Genomic DNA, 23615 nt, shown 5'->3' with positions numbered 1-23615 from the left:
AATTTTACCCTCATCTACACTTGAGATATACCTTTTTTGTGAAAGTATGTAGATAAAAAAAAGACATGACTATGTTTTGTTTCTTTTTCCAATCAACCTTTTCAAATCTAAAGGTCACCTGGATGGATGTTATATGTATTTTGCCCTCTTCATGTTCTGTTTGCAAGTTTTTCCCAGCCTGCTCAAAATGGTGTCTGAAACCCTGCAGTGCCGACATTTGTCGATGTGGGGAGAGGGACTCAGACAATTCATTTCGATTCAGACAATGCATACAGATCAGAATAAAGCAGACTTCCTGATGGTTTGACACAATGTAACAACCATAACACACTCAAGATGGAAATGTCTTTGTGCTAAGATATGCAAACAGTCTCCTGGATGTACTGTAGCTTCATATTTAGCATGCACATGTGAGAATGATATTGATCTTTACACCTTACTCTCAGCAAGAATAGGCTTTCTTGCTGAAGTGCGTTTCCCAGAGGTTTAGCTATGCCTTTAAGGTTAACTCGGACAGCTTTCACAAGCTAACTGCGGCTGAGTGACACAACTTCATTGTCAAGCCGCAAAAAGACATCGTGGCAGCAGAATGTCAACATGCCAAAAATCCACTTAGCTTAGATGAGCTCTTAGCCTGCGCAGAGTCCATGCAGTGACATTTAGGAAGGTCCTTTGAAATATAAAAATAACACAAGGCCTTTCAAACCGCCACCGCCATACATCAGTGATGGTATGCTGTTAGCAAAGCTCGCTTCAGTGAGTGACAAATACAAAAAAAAATACAAACAGCCTATTTTTAATCTCAAGAGGATATACTATCTCTGCTTGACTCTAAACCCTCATGTAAAGGTGTGAGGCTACATCAACCTATTAACACCTTGGTTGATGGAATAAATTCAAGTATGCACATAAGCTTCTCTGTCCACTGGAAATCAGAAATCTGTGATTCTATGGGTGTTTTGACTCTAAATAAAGGGATAAAAATAACAAATGGTATCCACATACACAGCAGATATACGTGGAGGTGACTCCAACAGTTCAGTTAGGAGAGACACTGTTCTGCTCCTGCACTGCTGTGGGCTGCATTACAATGAGCTTCAGCTCTCAGTCTATCCAAGTCAATACTTGAACCAGGGGAAAGAAATAGACAGAAATAGAAGAAGCGAGAGGTAAAATTAAGGGGGGACAGGTGAGAGAGGAGAGAATAAATTAATGGCTGAAAACTCAGAGAGCTGAGTAGAGGTGGAGAAAGAAACAGGTGCGTATTTGTTGTTGTTTACCCTCTATCTGACTTCTGTTCATATACTTTAACTCTTTTTGATCGTTTTATGGGGTTATTTTCAGACCTTTATTGAGAATATTTCTAGCAACAAATTAACCGAGTAATCAAATCTTATAATGTCACACCTTTCTCCTTTCTCACCTACATAAATATTTTGATGAATTCATTAAATCTTGTTTCAGTTCACAGATTGCCTCACCCTGTCACTCTATGAAACACGTGCTCAGCCAGCTCTGACAAGGTCTTGAATGTGGGTGGACCCCACTGGAGACAGTAACTGTTCCAGCGAACAGCCATAACAAAGCCTCTAAACTATCTGCTGACATAATCGACTTGTGTGGGCCGAGGCTGCCAGACGTTTGCATTACAATTAATCTCACATGAGAGTGCCATAACATGGTGACTCAGGGCAGTGTGTTGATGCAGTTGGCTCTTAGATAAGCAGTTTTCTTAATGAAACTGACCTTCAGCAAAATTGCTTTTTTTTTTTTGCAAGCCACTGTTTCCTCAGCATGAGCCTGAATCAGTTCCACTACTGTGTGGATTTTTAAGGAATTCAGGGAAATGTCTGTAAAAATTAAAAAAATGTATGTAAAAAATGTAAAAAAAACATTTAATTCATTATCTTGGCCTGGCACAAGTGTGTCCATGAAGTGACAGTACCAGGCCAAGATTACCACTGTAAAAATTATAGTTTGTTATTTTTACGTTTGTATTTTTGTATGGATTGAACAAATATACTGTAGTAGTACTGATAATGAGCCAAAGTAAAACTGGAAGAAGTATTTTGTTTTTCCCATCATTCCTTGACCACGGCAGTTTAAGCCTAACCAGTATGACTGTTCAGGCAAGTCCACGGGCAAGTGGAGGGGTTGTGGTGAGTTCAGTCATGTCTGTATAGCAGGACAGAGAGGACCGAATGAAGTAGAATTTTTTAGACAGCAGAGATTACAGGTGAAGAGTTGGAAAAATGACTTCAGAGATCAACCTTGGTGGATATATTGATATACACTGTTGCTCATAAAGTTGAAATAAAATATTTTTTACCTCTTTCCATGAAATGATTGTGACAATGTGATTTATTCTTGACAGATAAAGTGTATATCTTCTCAAAACTTTAGTAGTCCATCTCTTCCAAAGTGATTACTGATGCATTTAAATAGGAATAAACAGAGGATTGTGTCTGAAAACAAAATTATTTCAACTTTATGGGCAACAGTGTAGATGAGACCAAGTAATGATGACATGTTTGTTTTCCACCAAAATATCACATCTTACAATATCCACTTGTCGTGACTGCAGCATTGTTAAACTTTTTTAGGGTTATGTTTAGACACTGACAGCAGTTGGTTAAGGTTGTGGTCTGGTTTATTACAGTTTGCAGCGACTACAGACAAAACCGCGATTTTTCCCTAATTTTAAACAAAGGGCTTTTGTTGCCTAAATCTAACCGATAAAATGTGGTGTGACAGTCATGCACTTTGTATGCCCACCAACCATGTTTATAAATGTGCTGCTTCAAGCAAGAGGAACAGAGGGCAGGACTTTGACTCTATTAGTGAGATTTAGAGGAGCTGGTAGGTGGATCTTCTTACATTTGGAGAGAGCCAGGCTGGATGTTTCCCACTGTTTCCGGTCTATGCTAAGCTAAGCTATCTGCTCCAGCTTTAAAATGCAGTTATGAGAGTATAATCGATCCTCTCATCTAACTCTTGCAAAAAAAAGTGAATAAGTCTATTCTCCAGTGTGTCAAGTGTCAAAATTTAATTTTAAAGTCACAGAGCCACACACAAAAACTGATAGATCAGGTCTCCTTTTGATGAAGAATATTCAACTGGTTTCTCTTTGAACTTCAACTCATTTTCAAAGCCTCTGCAGGCATCTGAACCTCTAATCCTATTTTCCATGATACTTCACTTTCCCTGCACTTTCCCCCTTTAAAGTCAAAGAGTTCATGTTTATGACAACTTGATTTTTGACAAATTACTTTATTCCTATACCTTTTAACTCTGAATTTCATACAGAGAATTAACATTTGTGGTATGTTTGGTGCTGAAAGTGTGTTGTCCTTTCAAAAACCCCGATCTGTCTGTGAAAGATAGAGGGAAGAGAAACGATTCAAAGCTCCAACCAGTAAAAGGTTTGGATTACATGGAGCGCAGCCTTTACAATGATCAAAGGGACTGTCACTTTGTGTACTAAAATGCATAATGAATTGAGGACGAGCTTATTAATCTGTTCGATACTGCAATATCTTTTAGAGGGAAATATAATACACTCAAATGCTTTTTTTGGGGGTGGGTGGGGGGGCTGGTTCATTTATATTCTGGCAGCCCTTAGCAGACTCAGCTCAAGGATACTGTGCACAGAATGACCTTGTGAGGTGTGATTGAGTAGAGATAGTGTAATGCACAGCGATACCTTGTTTGTGCTACATCTTGATTCACATACATTTCTGATTAAAATGGAAAGTCAGTGGTATTAGTTAAAGCAACAGACAAACAAAGATTTGTCTGTAAAGAATCTGAAGGTTGTAAGCTTTGAGTTGACTGATTTAGTTTAAAATGGTGCCTTGATTTCTTGCCTTTAATGAGTTTAACATGTCTTTACAACTGATGTTGTATCAGCAGAGCTTTTAAGAACAATCTGTTGTATTAGCTTGTTTTTATTGCCCTTTCCGGCCACGAATTACAATGGCAACACAGTCTGTTTCTCAGAGGATTTTAAGCTTGTCAGCAACATAAACAATCAACTGTGACAGTCTCAGTAATCATGTTTGATGTTTGCTTATTTTATGCACCAGCGGTTCCAAATGAATTAGCAAGCAGACACGACAATGTTTCAGCCATTTGCTCAGTTTAATAGACATTGCTGTGACTTCATCAAGAAAATCAAGCTTGGCTTCATGCTTTTTTCTTTCATATAGAGCGAGAAAAGTGACACAAAGGAGAAAGATGGTGGCAGGAGTTCATCCTAAGCCAGGAGGCAAAATATTGGAGCAGCAGTAGGGCTATAAAAGTGCACCACTGGGAGGAAACAATTTTGTGATTTGGTCTTAGGGAGAAGAAAACAGCTATTTTTAGTCATGAGTGAAGCAAACAGCAACATGAGATGAGAGAGCTTGCCTGCTAATCTCTTTTATTTTATAATTATTATTACACAGAGATAAGCAATCACAAAAAGCAGATTATGATATAGACTAGCTGTCTAACAAATATGTGAATGACTTTTTCAAGTAGCTGAATTACTTCTTTGTTTTGTTTTGAAACAGTCTGCTTGATGTTTTAAATGCCACAACTTTAACACATTAGTCATGTTAATTTGAGACTACAACACAAATTACAGTGCTGACAATGTTAATTTGCCTAATTGTGTGTAAATGATCTGATTCTTGTAAGAAGCAATAATTTTCTATCATTTTAATATGAACATATTAGAGATGTCTTGCACTGGATCTTCAAAGCCTTGTGGCAGGCGGTTTGGAGATTAAGACTCAGGGAAGCACGGTGAAGAAATGAGACAAAATCAATCAGAATATAAATGTATTTACATTTAACCACTAATGCCCAGCATCCTTTATTGTGAGCAAACTCATTTCCCTGGGGACTAATCAGAATGATAAATGGATAGTGCCAAGGTAAACCACAGCCTCACAGCTCACTGTGTGTGTGTGTATGAGAGAGAGAGACAGGACGGAGAGGTACAGAAATGCCCAGAAATCTATTTCAGGACTGCACATGCATAAACTTTTCTTGGCATTTCTTATTTTATAGCAACGCATTCTCACACCAGCTTTTAAAAAAGAAATAACAAGTACTGGCTACTTTGAGATGATTGTTGAGGTCAAAGGGTTTCTCTGGCTTCATTAACTGATCAGGCTTCAGTGAGAGCTTGGCTGCTACAGAGCAGCTCAGTTTATGAAAGCATACACACACACAGGGATCCTGAGACTGTATCGTGGCATGATTCTCTACCTTCATTCAAAATGCTTTGATAACACATTGCCTCTCGTTATAAACATAGCCAGGGAGCCACTTAATTATGATATTATAGTAATTAGGCAAAGATAAAGGTAGATGCTGTGGAGTCTAATTCTTAATAACACTGATACATAACCCTCACCAAAAACAAAACTCTGGCATAATAAAGTAAAAAAGCAGGAGGATGTCTGCTTCATATGCAGAAAATTTGAATGTATATAAAAGCCCTGAGAAAAGCTTAAAATTCAAAGCTAAATGGCAAAAACAAGAAGACTAGAATAAACATTTTACTCCATACTCCATACTATTGACCAGAAGCAGATGCTGAAGCTTTTCAATTTTCCAGGACACAGCACAGGAGCAGACCTCATATCTGCTACAACTACAAACAAGAAACAGGCTGGCAGGTGTCAGAGAGCCTTTTCAAAGCCCAGCAGGGCCGGCTGATTGGCCAGGGCCACTTTCCCTTCCCAATGAGCCAAACAAAGATGACGTAATGGGCATCATCAAAACCAGCATTCTTATTGCACCTTTATAGTTTTTCCTCAATGATCTTAATTGGTGTAGAGAGAGAAGCTGGGCAAGTCGCCGGTTCATCACACTTACCCACTCACCCACAGTAATAGCTATGGGCATTTATGAGCCTCCAGATTGCACTTTCTGTAGGGAAAAAATAAAGTTACTGTGTGGGTTAGTGTGTGGGCCCTGACCTGACAAACTGTGGCACCATACCAACTCTCCAAATTAAAAGCAATCTCTATAATAGATGTGACCTTGTGAGCCATCAGGATTTTGAAAAAGCTCACATTTTGCCCGTGGTCTATTCTGTCAGAGCGTGGTGTCAACTCTCCTGTCAAACTTCAAGGTAAAATGCATGAAGTTTGAGGAAACAAAAAGTGTGAAATCATGGCCACCATGACATTTAATTTCCGACTTAAAGTGTATTCATACATTGAGGAGAGAAGTACATACATACACACATATACATATATGTTCTTCCATACAAAGGCAGATAGCAGTAACTACAGTAGTGGTGAAGTTAATTGAGTAAAAGGCATTTTATTTTTCTTCATTAATTTTTCATACTTTTTATTTTGACTACAGTTTGTAGCTCATTATTAAATTTCTGTTTGCTAGCTGCCTACTATTAATATTTATGCTCAAATTAATAATAATAATAATATAATATAATTTAATATGTCAATTAAAGGTAGCTTAACCATACTCACATGAACTCCACCAACTTTGACTCAAAAGACATGGCTGGTAATGCTACTCTGCTAAGTTAGGCAAGGCTTTTTCTTCATCATCATGGTTTAGCTAAAAAACTGAATTGATATTTGTTCATAAAAATGGCTATTTTTCACTTACAGAGAGTGCTAGGGAGAAAAAGAAGCAGGTAATTTGTCTTTAGCTAAAACTCGCCATGGCTATCCCCTCAATTAGCTTTCACTTGATACAGCTCAATAGATTTAGCTTCCTAGTTGACTGTGTTTTGTTGTTATGTCCTTAGTGTTTTAGCCAGTAACTGTTTTCACAAAAATCTCTACAGCATAATAATTTGATAAAATAGACACCAGATATTCAGATTTGTGTCTCAATTTTGACCAAATAAGTACTTGCCATTGTAGGCAGTATTATTTTTTTTTGTCACACCATCAGTAGAACTAATGCATTAAATGTATAAATCTGTAACCACAAAATTAAATTCAAAAATGTTATGTTGCATAGAATCTGGCATTACATATTTAAAATTAGCTATTTTATCAGTATGTCACATCAGTGACATCTGAATCCTCTGACAACATATGCTAACAGCACAACTGTCACAATGAATCATGCTACAGCTGCCCAGATTTACTTTGTATGCTGCCCGTGACATCTCTGGCTTACCAACCATCACATCATCATCACATTGATGATGGTGATAGGTGAGACATCTTACTGTATTACGTAATATGTGCAGTACACGCAGTCCTGCTTCAAATTATCTGCTGGTCCTGCTGAGACTATCAGAGTCTGATTATTATGTATCCCGCTCCCTCCATCAGAGGTTTATCACTTCAACAAGGCCTCTGCGGGACTGAGATGGTATAGACTGATGGACGGGTCACTGGCAGTGCACTCTGTTAAGGGAGACTAAGAATGAAGGGAGGACACACAACCCAAGGCCCCTTGTTCTCACCAGGAGAAGAGCTGAGAGCTCAGCTGGCAGTCTGTATCTGAATACTGCTCGGCTCTGTCACAGTGCTGTGAAAGAGGTTGACTCAGGTAAAATTGAGGCTCTATGCAACATTAACACATGGGATAGTTTCCATGTTGTGAGCAAATGCGCTCCATTTCTATTGGAAATAACATACACAAAACTGTAGCTTTGTAAAATGTTTAAAAATGAGAGTTACTATGTGTTGCACACCAAATTAGATATGAGATATAAAAAGATATATATTAGCAATGAGGAGAGCGGTTAATTAGTTAGAAAAAAGTTAGAAAAGTTAGAAAAAAACAAGTAAAGAACACAGAACAAGTTTAAGAGAGAAAAAAAATAAAATAGCATGAACATTAATTAAAGAACTTACACAGTACTGCAAAGAAAGATACTTTTTAAAAGAAATAGCCACTAATCTCTTCCTCAGAGTCTAATGTCGATTTCCGTGACATTCAGTAATATTTGAGCAATGATTATGAGCAGATAGGAAATGTATGTTTATATCTCTTATCTTGTCAGGAGGTATTCAGTAGACACGTGACAACAGGATTTAAAGATCACCTTTTCACGGACTGTTGATCCAAAACATTAGCTTTTCATGGCCCAGAGAGACCACTGGTGAATTTCATTAGCAAGTCAGACTGTACACCAACTTGACTGAGAGCTTGGTGTATATCTACTGAAATGCATGGCCCTACCCTTGTTACGGTGGATACATTTGTGTTTTTACGATATTCCAGTGGTAAATTAACTACTTAAATTACACTGATAAATAACTAGCAGTGAAGCTCAATGTTTTGGCTCCCAGCACCTGGCAGCCCGCCAGCTGCTTCGTCCTAAATCATCAATTACCTCTCCAGTACAGATGTTACATTACCTCAGCTTCCACCGAGGCCACCCTGTCTCCCCAAAGCATATTGAGCCAAACAAATTAGTAGTATATAAAGAGGAGACAGGGTTGACAAGGGAGACCTGTGGTGCATGAAGATGTGAGTGTAAATTGTCTGAGACACACTCAGACAATTAACGCTTCTTGTGTAAAAAGAACTGAAGTAAAAGCTAGTGTTTATTCATTATTGGAGGGATCTGCTTCTCCTGAAGACATTCTGTAAACACAGCATGCCTCTAAAATGCATAATTATCATGTTGTTTTGCTACCAGAACCTGAGAGATGAAACAATCTGTGTAACAAACAAAAAAGTGTCTGTGAATAATGCTTGTGTTGAAAATGCCAAAGAGATACTGTATGAACAACTAAATACATTCAAACACCTAATTGGGTCTTATTGAACGTGCTCAGCATCGCTGATCATTTAACAGCTTGGTTGAAAGAGCATCATCCATTTACTGTGTAAAAGTTGCAAAATGTAGGAACAAAGAACTTGATCAAAATATTGCACATATTTAATGAGAATTTTGTCAGAAGAAGTCTGAAATTTAGCTACCAGGCAAGGCATTTTGGAAACTTAATGGTAAAGCATCTTGGTGTGTATTTGATAAATACACGTTCTAAATGATTGAACATTAAAACCTGCCCAATAACAACCATATCTTTTAAAGTCGTAAAGCAGCAGGATACCAATGTCAGTCCAATGCAATTCTCCATCAATTCTCTAATCAGTTTATCATATTCAGGGTCATGGGGGCTGGGGCTGGATTGTCCTAGCTTGCACTGGGGGAGAGGCAGGATACACCCTGGACAAGTTGCCAATGAATCACAAGACAGACACATTCACACCTTCTGGCAGTTGAGAGCCTCCAGTTCACATGTGTTTGAACAGTGGGAGGAGACTGAAGCACCTACAGAGACACAGGGATTAAGACCCAGTCTTTGAACTGATGAAAATTAAATGGCATTGCAACAGAAATGTTGTACGATTATTACTGGAACATGATTTATTAGCCTCGATGGCAGCATGGCTGTGGGGGTGGTAATGTCTGTCGGTTGGCCCACCGCTTTGGACAAGACTGAAATACCTCAACAATTATTTGATGGACTGGCATTAAATTTTGTACAGACATTCATGGTGCTTAGAAGATCAGTCCTAGTGACTCTGGTGATCTCCTGCCTTTTCCTCTAGCGCCACTGTGGCTGACATTTTTGGATCTGAGTGAAATGTCTTAACAATCACTGGATGGTGTGTAAAATACAATCTGGGAACTATCATTAGGTCAACATTTTAATTTGTCCAGTAGCGATGCCAATGGTAACATGCTAAACTAAAATGGTTGACAAGGTAAGCAATAATTCTGCTAAATGCCAGCAGTTGGCGTTGTCTTTGTTAGCATGCTGATGTCAGCATTTAGCTCAAAGCACTCCTGTGCCTTTAGTATAGCCTCACAGAGCTGCTAGTGTGGCTGCAGACTCTTCTTGGTCCTATTTTTTTGTAGAAAAAGATAAATTTGATTCACTCTCTTATTCTTTCATCTTGTGAGGCCTTTAGTACTTAAATGCATCACCCATGGGCCTATATATCCCTCACAAACATGATCTAAACTATATTACTTATTACTTATTTCTCCATGATACAGTTCAGTGAACCTCATGTAAAACCTTGGGAAGCGAGTTAATATTCAGATGTTGAAGCTGAATGTAATAAAATATGAAGTATTGTTATTAAATATCAGTTAACTGTTTTTTTATTGCAAAATGCTTTATTGCAATCTCTGCTATGTTTATGTCATACTTTTGCTGTGGTTTTGTGTGAAATCTAATAACCAAAGATGGATGCGGGAAAGTTGCTAGCTGTGTAATCATTGCAAAATAGGAATTTGAATTTGCAAAAAAGAATTTGCAGTTCTGAGAAATCCTAATAAAATTCAATTGTATCCCTTCAGGACCTCAGCATATAATGTCAAAAATCCACTAATTGCATAAGGCTTGTAATTTTTGGCAATAACTTTCCCATTTTTCTCTTTTAAACTAACATGTCATTGATTACACCTTGAAATTTTAAAGTTATGTGTCTCCATATAGAGAATAAAAAACTTAGATGCACAACTTAGCATCTAAGGAAAACTGTCATCAACAATCATCGATATTATCATGTTTGCAAAATACAGTGATACTGGTTTTGGGGTGTCTTGCGAGACATTTCTTCAAGGCTTCTTTTCAAGTGGAGACTCCAAGTGCTAATATCTGATTCTCTCTAATGTTTCTCAAATTGGACAGTCAAACAGTAAACTTTAAAGCAGAAGAAGAACTCTTCTATAGAAAAAGAAAGTTATGTCCCAGCTAAAGAGAAGAGAAGAGAAGAGAGAAAATACTGTGCACTTTCCTGTATAGATATCTCCTCCAGAGCCACAGAGTAAATTGTACGGGCTGAATAGTACTCCACATGGCTAATAAAATCAGTGAAATGCCCGTTTAATGCCCCTAAATATAAAATACAGCTTTAGTGTGAGGTATCACCACCGGTGCATGTGTCACAGCTTTGGTATTTCAGTCATCTGAGCATTTTCTATCACTTCTACAGCAGATGTTCCTCTCAGGATTATCAAGCCTCTCCTGCCTCCTCAAACATCACTACATCACTGGCTCTTCTGCTTCATGTCTAATACTTCACCAAGCACCTGCCACGCCACTGTTTTATGCACCATGACTGTAATAGATATAAAGTCTTTCTGTTCACAATCAATCAACAGGACAAACAAGCATCTGCTGACATTGAACCTTTCACTCGCTATCTGCCCTGCACCTGTTCGCTCTTCCCATCACTGACATTTTCAATCTTATTTCCATCTTCCCTTTAATCCAGCTTGATGCAACTATCTGCTCTCTTCCTCTTTAATATTGCATAGTGTTCGCTGTGGGCACCTGCACTGTTGCAACAGTCAAGGTCACACAGTGGCACTTAATAAATTTCTTTCAAAGTTTCCCACTCTCTGAAGTGCAGCATGAAAATACGCACTATATCTTACAGTGAATAATTTTCATATAATGTTTCAGCTTGTGGAAAAAATTAGGAGAAATGGCTATTTTTCATTTTGTATCTCTCAACTTATGTCACACAGTATTCCTGGATGGCTATTTGCTACAGCACCCACCAAGAAAAATTAACGTTTAGTGACTCCATTTATGTCTTTGGTCAGTTTCCTCTGAAACTGAAATTATCATTTTTTCACTAATGCTCTGATTCACTCGTAGAACATAATATAATACTGCATCTGTTTTGACAATGAGGACATACTGTGTTTATTTGTGTCTTACTGGTAAGATTTGACTTGATGCCTAGCAGACTTGGTATTTTCTCACGCTAGTTGGCCAAAACAAAGTCACTTTCAACAAAATTCCAGACAACAAGGGAACAGAAACACAACTCTGTACAGTAAGTCAGCATAGCCACAAAAGACTGAAAATGTGTCTCTCTGGAAAACTGCAAGTTTCATTCCTGGAAAAGGTCAAATATACAATGTTATAAAAGTTATTTAGAAGTCATATACTGTATGTCCTTGGAGAATTAACAAGTACTAAACAAATGGCATGTTTTTCAAATCAAAATAGATGAGTAAGTCTACGTTAAACTGTTCTGTGATTATTTTTGTGTGGGCACTTACTTAGAAAAAGATAAAACACATATTTTGTGAAGTATAAACATTACATCAATGATTAAATGACTCGTTCTTTCCATTGAGAGAAAATGAGCAATAAACTGAAAACAAAGAAATATTGAAAACATGAGGGGTTTAAAGGAGCTGTATCAAGTTTTGCCATTGCTACGACATTAGCATTTACAGCTGTACACTTATCAGTCTAGAAGAAACTTTGTGAGTTCATCCTCAAACTTCATTCCTTTACTTGACAGGAGCTGCCTCCAGCAGTGGAAAGCAACACCAATGTTGACTCTTGTATCTATCACTTCTTTTCTTATGATGAAGTTAGCATGCTAACCTGTCTCACCAATCTGCCCTGAAAATGTAGTGCAGCTCAGAAGGTGTATTATATCTTCTTATACTATAAAGACAATGAAACTGTATCACCACCCCCCATACCAGCAAGAAACCACGTTCAGCGGCAGAGAAAACTTACAAATAGCCCCTTTAACCTATGGACTTTTTGAAGGACTCCCTGATGCAAGAATAATTGTGTCTTTTAAAGTCTTTTAAGTCTTTTAATTTATAACGTAGAGGAAGATATTGTAGGGTCAGACCTGACAGCACACATGGATCTGATGTACTTAATAAATAACTGTAGCCCTTGATGTTTGTTTTCCATCATTCTTCTATGAGAGTGAAAAGCTATTGAAGTGCATTCTCTTCAGTATTAAAGAGGTCTTAAAAAGTCTTAATTTGGTGAATACAACAAACCCTGTGTGACTTGCCCAATTGGAGGATTAGGTGCTGCTAAGCCACAACGTGATGAGCAATGTGGTGAGATGGTGATTCAGTGTTTAGTGGGAACAGAGATGACTGTCAATGATTTAAAAAGCTGTGTACATTTACACGAGAAGACGAAGTTGTGAAATATTACTGTTAAGTAGTTTTATGTTTAAAACATGGAACCAACTTCCTCAAAATCCCACTGAAGGGATCAATTGTATGGACAGTGATTTATCATAAAATAACAGTCCAGTCCTTGCTGTCTCACACCGTATCTATCTGACGAGGTCTGTTGGGTAACTAAATGACTCAGTGCTCTATTTTCTAAAAACGGTTGAAATCGATAAGAATGTCTTGGTGATGCCAAAAAAGCAGAAGATGCTCATTAAAACTGTCCAGATATATTGCACTATATAATTTAAGTGTCTGTGGATGAAAAGCTGTACCATCATTATTTTGATTTTCTTCACTGATAACTGTCCAGTCACAATGCAGCACTTTAGTGTGAGACTCTAGACTGTCTGTTGCTGTGGGTTCAGCAGAAATATATGAGAGATAATGGGGGGATCATCAGACTGTGGGCTCATCATGTAACTGGGTACCAAAACATTTTGATTTTGAGTTGAAAGAAAAAAAGAACTTGTTCCAGGAGTATGTTTCTCCTTCTGTCTGCCGATTTTTTCACACATCTAGAATTAACCAAACTCCCTTTGCTTATCCTGTTAAATTAATTTTTGGTTGGCTTGACATTTTCAGACACACTTGCATAAAGTATAACACTGCCTACCTTTACAGTATAATTTCACATTAACTTTAAGGAGGGTTAACATGTTTTAAGTCTCACATTGCAAATAAATCAAAGTGAGTTTAAACTCTTTTGATGTAAATGGACCAAACTCCTTTTTTTTAATTTTTTTTTTTAACCAGTTTCTTTGTTTCACTGAACACATACAAATGTATTGTATTGCACACACATTTAGACCCTTTTTTGTTATTCCCTTGCTGTCTTGTTGTGATTTGTTGACGCTTGATGTCATACAATTGTTCAACCATATGTGCAAACTGAAAAACACAAGTTGTTGCTTTCATCCCCTCGAGATTCCATGGTCAAATTAAACTGTTAAGGGGCCCAGGGGGGAAGGTTTGTTGTTGGGTCCCTAAAGACCCTCTCACCTCCTGGTCCCTTTTCATTGTGCATGTACCCTCTCGTCCCAAAGCTCCCATAGAGTGCCTTGTAGTGCACACAGCCGACTACACATCCTGGCTTCATGATATGCTATGAAATCCAGAACCAACCAGTTCTCCTACACTGGAAAGATGCTCAGTGGCCCCAGTTAGCATCCCCACTGAGGGAGCTGGTCCAGATTAAGGCAGAAGCACACTATGTAAAATGAGAAGTAAACCCTTGTTTTTAAGAATTGCAGGCATATCTTTTACATTGACTTTTAATGACAGGATGGACTTGTAATACTGAGGAGATGCTGACCTGTTGATGATTGAATTGTTACAACGTTTGAGATTATCTCTGTGGAGCCAGTGGTGGTGGAGTAAGGCCTATACCTGACAGGAGCAACAGGCCGCTCAAGAGAATATACTATAGGGTTAAAGACTCCCAGACAGCTGATAAGAGATATTTAATACAGATAATACTGTATTGGTGCTTCCTGTTTGCTTTAACAGTAAATCAACAAAACTCTACCATTTCATATGTATGCTGTATCATGACAGTAGCAGAAATACAAAATACAAAATTACCTGGAGATGATAAAAGTATTCAAATCGAAATTCAAAACAGTTATTAACACTAACAAGCACTAAAGGTTGTGAACACATCTCAACTGCAGCAGCAAGTCTCTCCAAAGTCTGCAGGCAGCAGGTATCAGGAGTAATATCCACAGGCGTAGAGTGCACTGGCTGACTCTGCTACATGAGCGAGTATGAGAGCTGGTGTCGGCAGCAGCTGAGTCAAGCCTATCGGTTTGTACAGGTTTGTAGTAGCAAAGTCCCTCACAAATCAAATTTGTGATACAGTGAACCCTGAGCTCTTGGGTGTTCATTGCTTCGGTCCTGGATCTCAAGACTATAGCCTGATAATATGACGAGACTGGCTGAACAGCACAAACACTGACTTCAGAATTGCACATACTGCACATTTCAGCTTTAGCTCATATTGCGCTGCATCCGGTAGGTCACCCAAATGAAACGCTCGTGATATGAGGCTCATCCCAGCAGTAAATTGTCTGAACAATTGCCTCCATTTAGTGCTGGAGAGGGTTGATGAGGAGCTGCACGTTCTCTCCCTAAATTATCATGCTTCAACAGCCACCACACAGATTCAAAACAATGGACCTCACTGCAAGCTGGGAAACATTCTCCGAGCCTCTGGAGGTTCATTTCTTGGAAATACAGAGAAAAGTTCCCTTTCAGAAACAACATATTGTTTTGACACTCTGTGTATAGTGCAATGATGTATACAGTAAAAACAGATCCAAAAACAAGAACATAGGCCATGTCAAGTCAAGTCAGTTCAGTTCTCTTTATAGGCGGGTATATCAACAATACATATAACACATATAAACATCAATACACCTACAAGTGCATGATGCACAAGAGTAATATCTTAAGAGAAGAGAATCATTACCAACAGCACTAACAATGGCCTCCTCTTCCTAATAAATAAAGAACCACTAGGATTTTATGAGAGCGCCTCTTCACTAATAACATTTTCTTCTAGGTTGAGTTTTTTGAGTGTTAAAAAATGTATTTATTCATTGTACACTGTCGAAAATAAACAAGTTTTCATTTATTATGGAAACAGTTTGATTCGACAGTGTACATGTGCAGTGATTGTTAATGAGTAACAATGCTTTGTTACATATATAATGCAGTTTGATGAGGCTACAACACAATGAAATAATAATCTTGCATCACCAGTTTCTTTATTTATGGACCTACTTTGCTTCCATACTTGCATTAAGATCATATTAGCTTTTAGTCCAGTGACATCTCCACCCACCCAGCACTGGAAAAGGATGTTATGTCAATCACGGATTCAACATACATAAAAAATATTGAGCTCAGTGATCATGTCACTGTTAACAGATGTAGTTTAATACTGTGTGAAAAATGGTGCTTACACACAGTATAACAACTTCTCCATTTCCAAATACACTGCATCACTCCATCTTTTGACCTGTAACTCTGTTATGGCTTCTCTGTCACACATCTGTCTTTGACAGCCTCATCCAGCCTGCGCGCTCAGTCTGCCTGCCTGCACCTGTTGGCTCAGCGCTGGGAGCGCAGACTGGGGCTGACAGCCTGCAGCTAAAGTGGGCCATTGTGAAAAATAGTCCTTGCCTTGATGTGTCTTAATTAAAACAGCTTCCAGATACTGTCTGACGCTCTTGGGCTTACTGTTGTTCAAAGTTTCTGTTGTAACATCTGGACCACTGTGCTACACAGCAAACATCAGTGGGAGATGACCTTCCTTCCTGCTTGTTACCCCTGCAGTGCTGTGGTGCACATACACATGCATGCAAAAGGAACTGGAAAGATAAACACTTGCTGTTTCTTCAATGACTCTGCAGCTAAAAAGAAAGCTTGCTTATTCTATAAATTATGTAATTTATCATAAATTCAGTAAGTTTTATTTTGTAAACACTCGCATGCACTTTGTCGAACTGAACAGAGGAGGATGGAAACACAAGATATACTAAGACAAAAGGCCAAACATGGAACTATTCAGAGTTTGTATTGTCATTCAGATAAGATTTGAGCCAATCTGCTTTACATATACAGTATAAACACTCATTAAATGTGATGGAGACAACTGATACAGGCCATCCAAAAGCTGATAGGCAGAGCCAGAGCCCTCGTTTACAAGGAAACACTTTAAATTTAATCCTCTTAAATGTTGCACAAGCCTGATTTTTAAATGATTGTGATCACAGCAACTAAAGACGTGTGCAAACATTTCATCATAAACTGAAAAAAGGACAGAATAATTACCTATCACCATCCCAGTAATATCAGACATGCTTTGGTCCATTCTGGAATGAAACATCACGTCATTGTTCGGGTGCTGAATGAACATCTGAACCCATCCAAGGTCATTCAGTGATAATAATTAATTCTAGAGTTATAATTGTAATTAATGTAAAATCATGATGTAATAGTTGTTTGTTGAGACGTCAGCCTTGTACAGTACAGTCACCCAGTTGTCGGTGCCAGTCAGAAAACCTCCCGTTTATTCAAAACTTGGCTCACTTGATGCTCTTTGTTATTCATCAATAAAATATTAAAAGAATTTATTTTCAAGGGGTCTGCTGTAATACAAAATATAAGCTATGAGAGCTGTAACACATTGTCTCTTTGGTTTGTGGGTTATTCCAAGTCACGTTACCCAGCTTCACCAGACATAAAATAGTAGCTAGACATACTGCTGTACACAGGTCAGGCCAATAACCCTCACCCTGCCAATAAGTAAATCAACTGATAAATAAATAAGGCATGTTGTTTACATAAAGTCGAAAAATGTATAAACCTTTATTATCATGACTATATGATTAAAAGCAAGATCTATGTGTATTGACTGTACATCAGTCTTAGATCACACAAGGGATAACTACTAGTTGTACTGTAGCCTATATGTGGATTTTTAAAACATTATGTCAAGTGCAGTAAGAGAAAATAAGGAAGAGGGAGAATTGTTGAATTTTTCTTATCAGCAAGCAGCTGTTAACACTATAGGACAGGATATGAAAGTACATTTGGGTCAGAGTGGCCTGTTCCTCTGGTTTGAACAACTCTGATGGTTTCATCCAGAGTGGTGGAAACGATCCTGATGAAAGTCACAGAGGAGTTACAGAAAAACGATTGTGGGTGCAGTCATACGTAAATCATTCTCAGGGGGAAGACCTTCAAAGTAGTCAAGGAGAGAGAGAGAGAGATCATTGATCATTTTGTGTCTGTTACCATGTTGTCAGAGTGCTGAGCTGTATTTTTGTCAGATTGGAGAAGATGGCGAGTTGGTCCAAAGTGCCTTTTCAAACGCTGCAGTCCCCTTACCAACCAAATACAATACAGATGAAGGCACTGCATGTAGTGTACAGTAAGTGTGCATGCTGCCCATGTGTATATCAACACATGCGTTCATTCAGCTTGTTTTTGAGTCTCATTTGCATCTGTATAGGTTTGTTTGTGAGCATCTGTCTTGCAGCTGAGTCCTGCTGTTTTCCACTGATACCAAGCTGACGTTGTCCAGTCCTGTTTTATTGCCTCCCCCTAACACAGCGTGTGACCATTTGTCTTCATCCAGCTTGCTTTCTTGGTGCCCTCTCCAGAGTGTCAAAGCTTCACAAGCTTATACTTTCCACATGCTCCTCATCTCAGCCTGTAACTGCAGTCACACTGAGGAGAAACATCAGGCATATAGAGCAGTGGCGGTGGGGTATAATCCCTCTTTATAATCACATTCTTGGCAGCTTGGTGCATCTACAGCATTTTTATCACATAAAAGTGAGTCTAAATAATGAAAGTTGTGATAAGATGCATCTTTATGTCTGATGTTATCCTCGTGACTCACTGTGTCTATTCCCATAGAGGGCGAGCTTTCAGGTCACACATGACTTTGCAGAAAGAAAGATAAGGAGTGTTTTAATAATAATTTGAACTACCTTCTTGGTAGTCGCACATGACACTGTATCTAAACTGGGATTGTTTCGAAAGGGAAATAAACACTGGTCTGTCGTCAGCCAACTAAATCCAGACAGAGGGATAAAACCGGATGGAGTGAGACTGATGGCGCAATTATTAAATTACTAGAATTTCTGATGAACGGTCAGTGGAAGGGAATTGTGTGTTGGGATTATCTGTGTTTATTTTTCCGACCTCTGACACATACCTCACGTTGAGGAAAGCAACAGTGCTAATCCGTGAGTTGGGGAGCTATTTGTGACTCATTCAATATCCCTGGTCCGTCCCTGGTCCGTCCTGCCTGCAGGGCTCCAGGGACCACTTCATTCTCGGAATCACCGCCTCGGAGCGTATGGAGACCAAGTTCTGCGTCAGGCGCGCAGCTCTATGTCCTGGAACAGATCCTAGAATACTTCAGAGCAACAGACACGACCTCTACCTCAGTGGGACATAAAACATGCGAAGCCTCAGTCAGGGGGCTTCAGTCGGCACCCACAAACTCAAACAGGGAACTCCCTCGACGTGTTTCGGCTCTTCCTCCGCTGCGCGCACACTCATCCAGCATCTGTGATCATGACTTCGGGTCTGCCTCCCTCTAAAGCCCTCTACATCGGGATGGAGGTGGTGATCGCCGTGTCTTCGGTCATCGGGAACGTGATGGTGGTCTGGGCTGTGCGTATTAACCGGTCTCTGAGAGACACCACGTTTTACTTCATCGTCTCCCTGGCCTTGGCTGACATTGCAGTCGGGGCTCTTGTCATCCCGCTCGCTATAACAATCAGCATCGGACTCCAGACGCACTTCTACAGTTGCCTGCTGGTCGCCTGCACAGTGCTCGTCCTCACACAAAGTTCAATCCTGGCGTTGCTGGCCATCGCCATCGACCGCTATCTGAGAGTCAAAATACCCATGAGGTAGGCCCAAAGGTGAATTCCTCTAGTTTTCAATATCTTGTCTCGTTTACAGAAATCCCTTTGTGTCTGGACCGCTGCTCGGACCAAGGGCACTTACCAAAACGGTTCTGCGTGCAGTGTCAACGGGATTTTTATTTCTTGTCCCTTCAGAAAGGATTGTAGTGTGTGTTGGGTAAAAGGCTGTGTGATCATTTTAATTAGATTACAATAACCTCAGTGTCGGGCTGCATTAATCTGCTTTAACATCTCTGTAGTATCTCTGCTGGAAATTACAGCGTGTCTGTGATAAAGACTGTGACACGTGCCTTTATGATTCATACAACAGGAAACGTTTCACTTATTCATTCATTCATTAATTCATTCATCCATTATTAATATTTAATTACTTAATTGTAGCCTACAATTTCCCCCCTAACGTCATACAACTAGCATATCATGACTGAACAAAACAAAACAAAAAATCAATTTTGATAAAAAAAAATCTTATTAATTGCATGTCCTCTTTCCAAAAAAACCCCCCAAAATATCAAAAGCATTGATGATCTGACTTGGGGTTGTTTTTAGATGATTTTTGAAAGTCGAAACATGTAGGCAAGCTGCAAACATACTTACCACAGATAGGTAAATAGATAGATAGATGGATTATCTTGGTGTACAAAAAGACAGTTTATTGTAATTATTTACATGAGGATTCTCAAGGTCCAAAGAAGGCACCATTTGTCACTTTTAAAACGGTTGAATTTCACATCTGTGGGGACGCAAGCTGTTGCCCAAACGGACATAAACATGTGGAAGAAACATTTGGAAGTCATAAATGTTGCACTTGATCTTTGTCCTCTCTGGTGGGGATCAGTTAGAGGCAACATCATGGTGCAAACTGGCATTTCTGTTGCGTGGTGGCAGAACAGGAGATTTTAAAACTGTGAATATCATCATCTTTTTTGCACGTTAGTTCTTGCCTTGCCTCACTGTGATTTAACTCAAAACTAGGGTTTCCACCTCAGGTTGGCTCATTTGACAATAAGCCTGGCAGAGTCTGGCAGAGAATGCATGACTGGTCAATAGCCTCATGGTGGCTGGTTGATAGATTGCATAATTTCTTAAGCTGGCAACTAACACGCACACATAAAAACATGTACACACACTGCACACTGCCGCTGAGAGAACATTAATACAGGGTGCAATGTCAGGAAACATTCAAAATATATTGTGTATTATATGAATGCTACAGGTTTAATGGATTCCTGGCAGTTTTTATCAAACAGTGGTGAATATGTACTCCATGTGGTGACAATATGAGGGTTTAAAGTTTTTCAAAATTTGCCATATTCCAAAACAGAACTGTATATATATATATATATATATATATGTATATTGTATATATTGTAAAAAGCTGCATTTATCTTTATTTTTTCCTGCAAAAATATTTGTTTAAATCATGTCTGTATCAAGTCCTGATATATTTCTCTTCAGAACTGGTGTTAGTTGCAGAAAAAGTGGTGTTGGTGCTTCACCATGAAGGAAAACCAAAAAAGAAACATATTTTATAGAGTCACAAATCTGGGAGAATTTATTAGCACCTCCCATTTGGAGAAGTTCAGATTTCAAACACCAGTGAATTGTTTTTTGTTGTCTTGTGGTAAAGTGATAATGTGAGCCACAAATTGAGTTCCCCTCCCTAAACCACCCCAAGGACTCTGGAGGGGCACAGTATAACGAGCACTGATTGCTTTTTATAGCAGAAGTGGTTTGGAAGCACACTGTCACAATAACGTTGGTCTGTCTGAGATTTGAAAATGTCCCAAGTATTGGATAGGATTTACAGGCGGGTGACTAGGATCTAAATCCCACAGGAAAACACGGATAGATGGACGACAGTCCAATCCAGGAAATAACAGATAGGTAATCTGTATGCAGGCAGACAACCAAGCTTTACAAGCAGCTGTACGGAGAGTTATGAGTACACAAATTGAGATAAAAACTGACGTCACATCTGGGAAGACCTACTGCAGGCAGGGTCTCTTTAAATATTGTATCATTCATTCATCCGGTGTTGTGTCTGCCTCACTCTGGCTGAACTGTGTGCACTTTATATGACGGAGTGTGCGAGGCAAGGCCAACTGAGAGAAATAAGTGTGGTAAAAACAAGAAATATAAAAGTTTGGCTCTGGCACATAAGTCAGTGGTGTGTGTTTTTGTGTCAACCAGTGAGCAGGCTTGGTAAGAGAGAGAAAGTGTGAGAGGAAGACAGAGCTATGTTCGTCAGCCTTGAGTCAGCTGGTTTACTCAAAAAATCAACAGTCTATCATAGTTCCTTCAACAGTGACTAATTCACAGACCTGTCCAATAGCAGACTACTGTGTGGGAGAGACAGGATTGCTAACGTCCCAGGTGGAAATGTCTTGAGCTGATTTCTGTTTTACATTTCATTTGTTTAAGAACACAGCAGTGATTAAGAGAAAAGGAAGATTTAACAGATATCTGCTGTCAGAGAGATCACAATGAAACAGGTTATGATATAATTCAGTCCAACCAAGCAAACTGCCAACTTAAAGCAAGATTGTGTAACTTTTGAAAGAAAAAATAACACATTCCTCCTTCGACAAATAAAATGTTTAATTCATAAACAATAATTAACTCAATTCAACACACTCAGGAGTCTTGTTGATAATTCTGGCATGAGTAGCTAAATATTAGCTTATGTGAGCAAAGTATTTTAAGGTAAACACAAGAAACTTGTGCTCAATAACTCACATTACTGCATTACTGCTCAATAACTCACATTACTAAACCATTTTATTGTTTTATTACTTACCATTACATATGGCAACAGTGGACACTGTTCAACAAAAGTTACACATTTTTGCTTCAAAAGTTAAAGCAACACTCCAAGATTCAGTCAAAACAAAGTGATTTACTAACCTCCTAGTAGATAACGATTTGGCTGTATATTAAACTGCCTTTAAAATATGATACAACCAGATAAGACTTTCCTGTCATTGTGTCTAACCTCAGTCTCACAGTGTGAAGGTTTTTGAAAGATTACGCATTAATACTTAATATGGAGCAGATTAACTGATAATAAAAAAGCACAGTATCACTGTCACATTGTCTGTCCACAGAGATTTTTTTCTCAGTGCTTTATCTTCTCCCTTTTGCTTTAGCTACAAGCGAGTCGTGACCCCTCGGCGAGCCGGCACGGCCGTGTTGTTGTGTTGGCTGGTGTCCATCATAGTGGGCCTTGCGCCTATGTTCGGCTGGAATAACCTGCAGCGTCTCCGTGACAACGTCTCCCTGATCACTGATGACCTCTTGGTGACCTGCGAGTTTGAGACAGTCATCAGCATGGACTACATGGTCTATTTCAATTTCTTTGGCTGGGTGCTGCCCCCTCTCCTACTCATGCTGGCCATCTACACTGAGATTTTCTACATGATCCACAAGCAGCTCAACAAGAAGGTGAGATTTTCTTCCTCTTGGGTTTGACATGCAGCAATCTAAAGACAATTCACTATGGAAATAGACTTAATGTGAACTGATTAGACTAAAACTAATACGTTGACAATCTTCTCTTATCTCTCTATAGGTGACAGCGAGCCACACAGACCCAAGGCGTTACTTTGGCAAGGAGCTCAAGCTAGCCAAGTCGCTCGCCCTTGTTCTTCTCCTTTTTGCAGTCAGCTGGCTCCCTCTTCACATCCTCAACTGCATCACCCTCTTCTGCCCTGCCTGTGACAAGCCAGTGTTCCTCATTTACATCGCCATCATCCTCACCCATGGCAACTCGGCTGTCAACCCCATAGTATACGCTTTCCGCATCAAGAAATTCCGCACAGCATTCTGGAAAATCTGGAAACAGTATGTGCTTTGCCAGGATCCAGTCGGTCGGCTTCCTCAAAGAGGGAGCCAGAGGGGACAGAGCCATGAGAGGAGGCTGAGGCAGAATGATGATGACGATGATGATGTGTGACTTTTGGCAACTAATTTTATTGCTTTATAACTGTAAAGTTTCACTCCAAGGGTTCACAGAACGGAAAGGATTCTGGCTTTATTTTCACGCTTGAGGGATTACTGGTCAAACCGGCCTTAATGGGATCGAAGGATGTCAGAGGGATGAAACAGACGAGGGAACTCCATTGTGGACTGAACGATTTCATCCATCCAACATGCTCAGTGAGGACAGGGCGACAGAATGTCAGAATGGAGACAAGATAAAC

At 39.2% G+C, this 23615-nt stretch overlaps 1 protein-coding gene across 1 annotated transcript; it reads left to right on the top strand.

The window, feature by feature from the left end:
- Positions 1–19029: 19029 nt before the first annotated feature.
- On the top strand, positions 19030–23368 carry LOC111221901 (adenosine receptor A1-like). The gene is made up of 3 exons (XM_022745495.1): positions 19030–19398; positions 22563–22857; positions 22985–23368. The coding sequence occupies exons 1-3, from the start codon at positions 19058–19060 to the stop codon at positions 23366–23368; spliced, it is 1020 nt and encodes a 339-aa protein (XP_022601216.1). The 5' UTR covers positions 19030–19057.
- The last annotated feature ends 247 nt before the right edge of the window (positions 23369–23615 follow it).

This window comes from Seriola dumerili, unplaced genomic scaffold, assembly GCF_002260705.1.
Source record: "Seriola dumerili isolate Sdu_G_001 unplaced genomic scaffold, Sdu_1.0 BDQW01000088.1, whole genome shotgun sequence".
NCBI classification, from domain to species: domain Eukaryota; kingdom Metazoa; phylum Chordata; class Actinopteri; order Carangiformes; family Carangidae; genus Seriola; species Seriola dumerili.
The sequence above is the reverse complement of the archived record's forward strand: the minus strand, read 5'-3'. Positions and strand labels throughout refer to the sequence as shown.

Coding starts and splice junctions, on each gene's coding strand:
- LOC111221901 (XM_022745495.1), top strand. CDS start 19,058: ATGACTTCGGGTCTGCCTCCCTCTAAAGCCCTCTACATCGGGATGGAG. Junction 19,399..22,562: donor AGAGTCAAAATACCCATGAG/GTAGGCCCAAAG, acceptor CTTTTGCTTTAG/CTACAAGCGAGTCGTGACCC. Junction 22,858..22,984: donor ACAAGCAGCTCAACAAGAAG/GTGAGATTTTCT, acceptor ATCTCTCTATAG/GTGACAGCGAGCCACACAGA.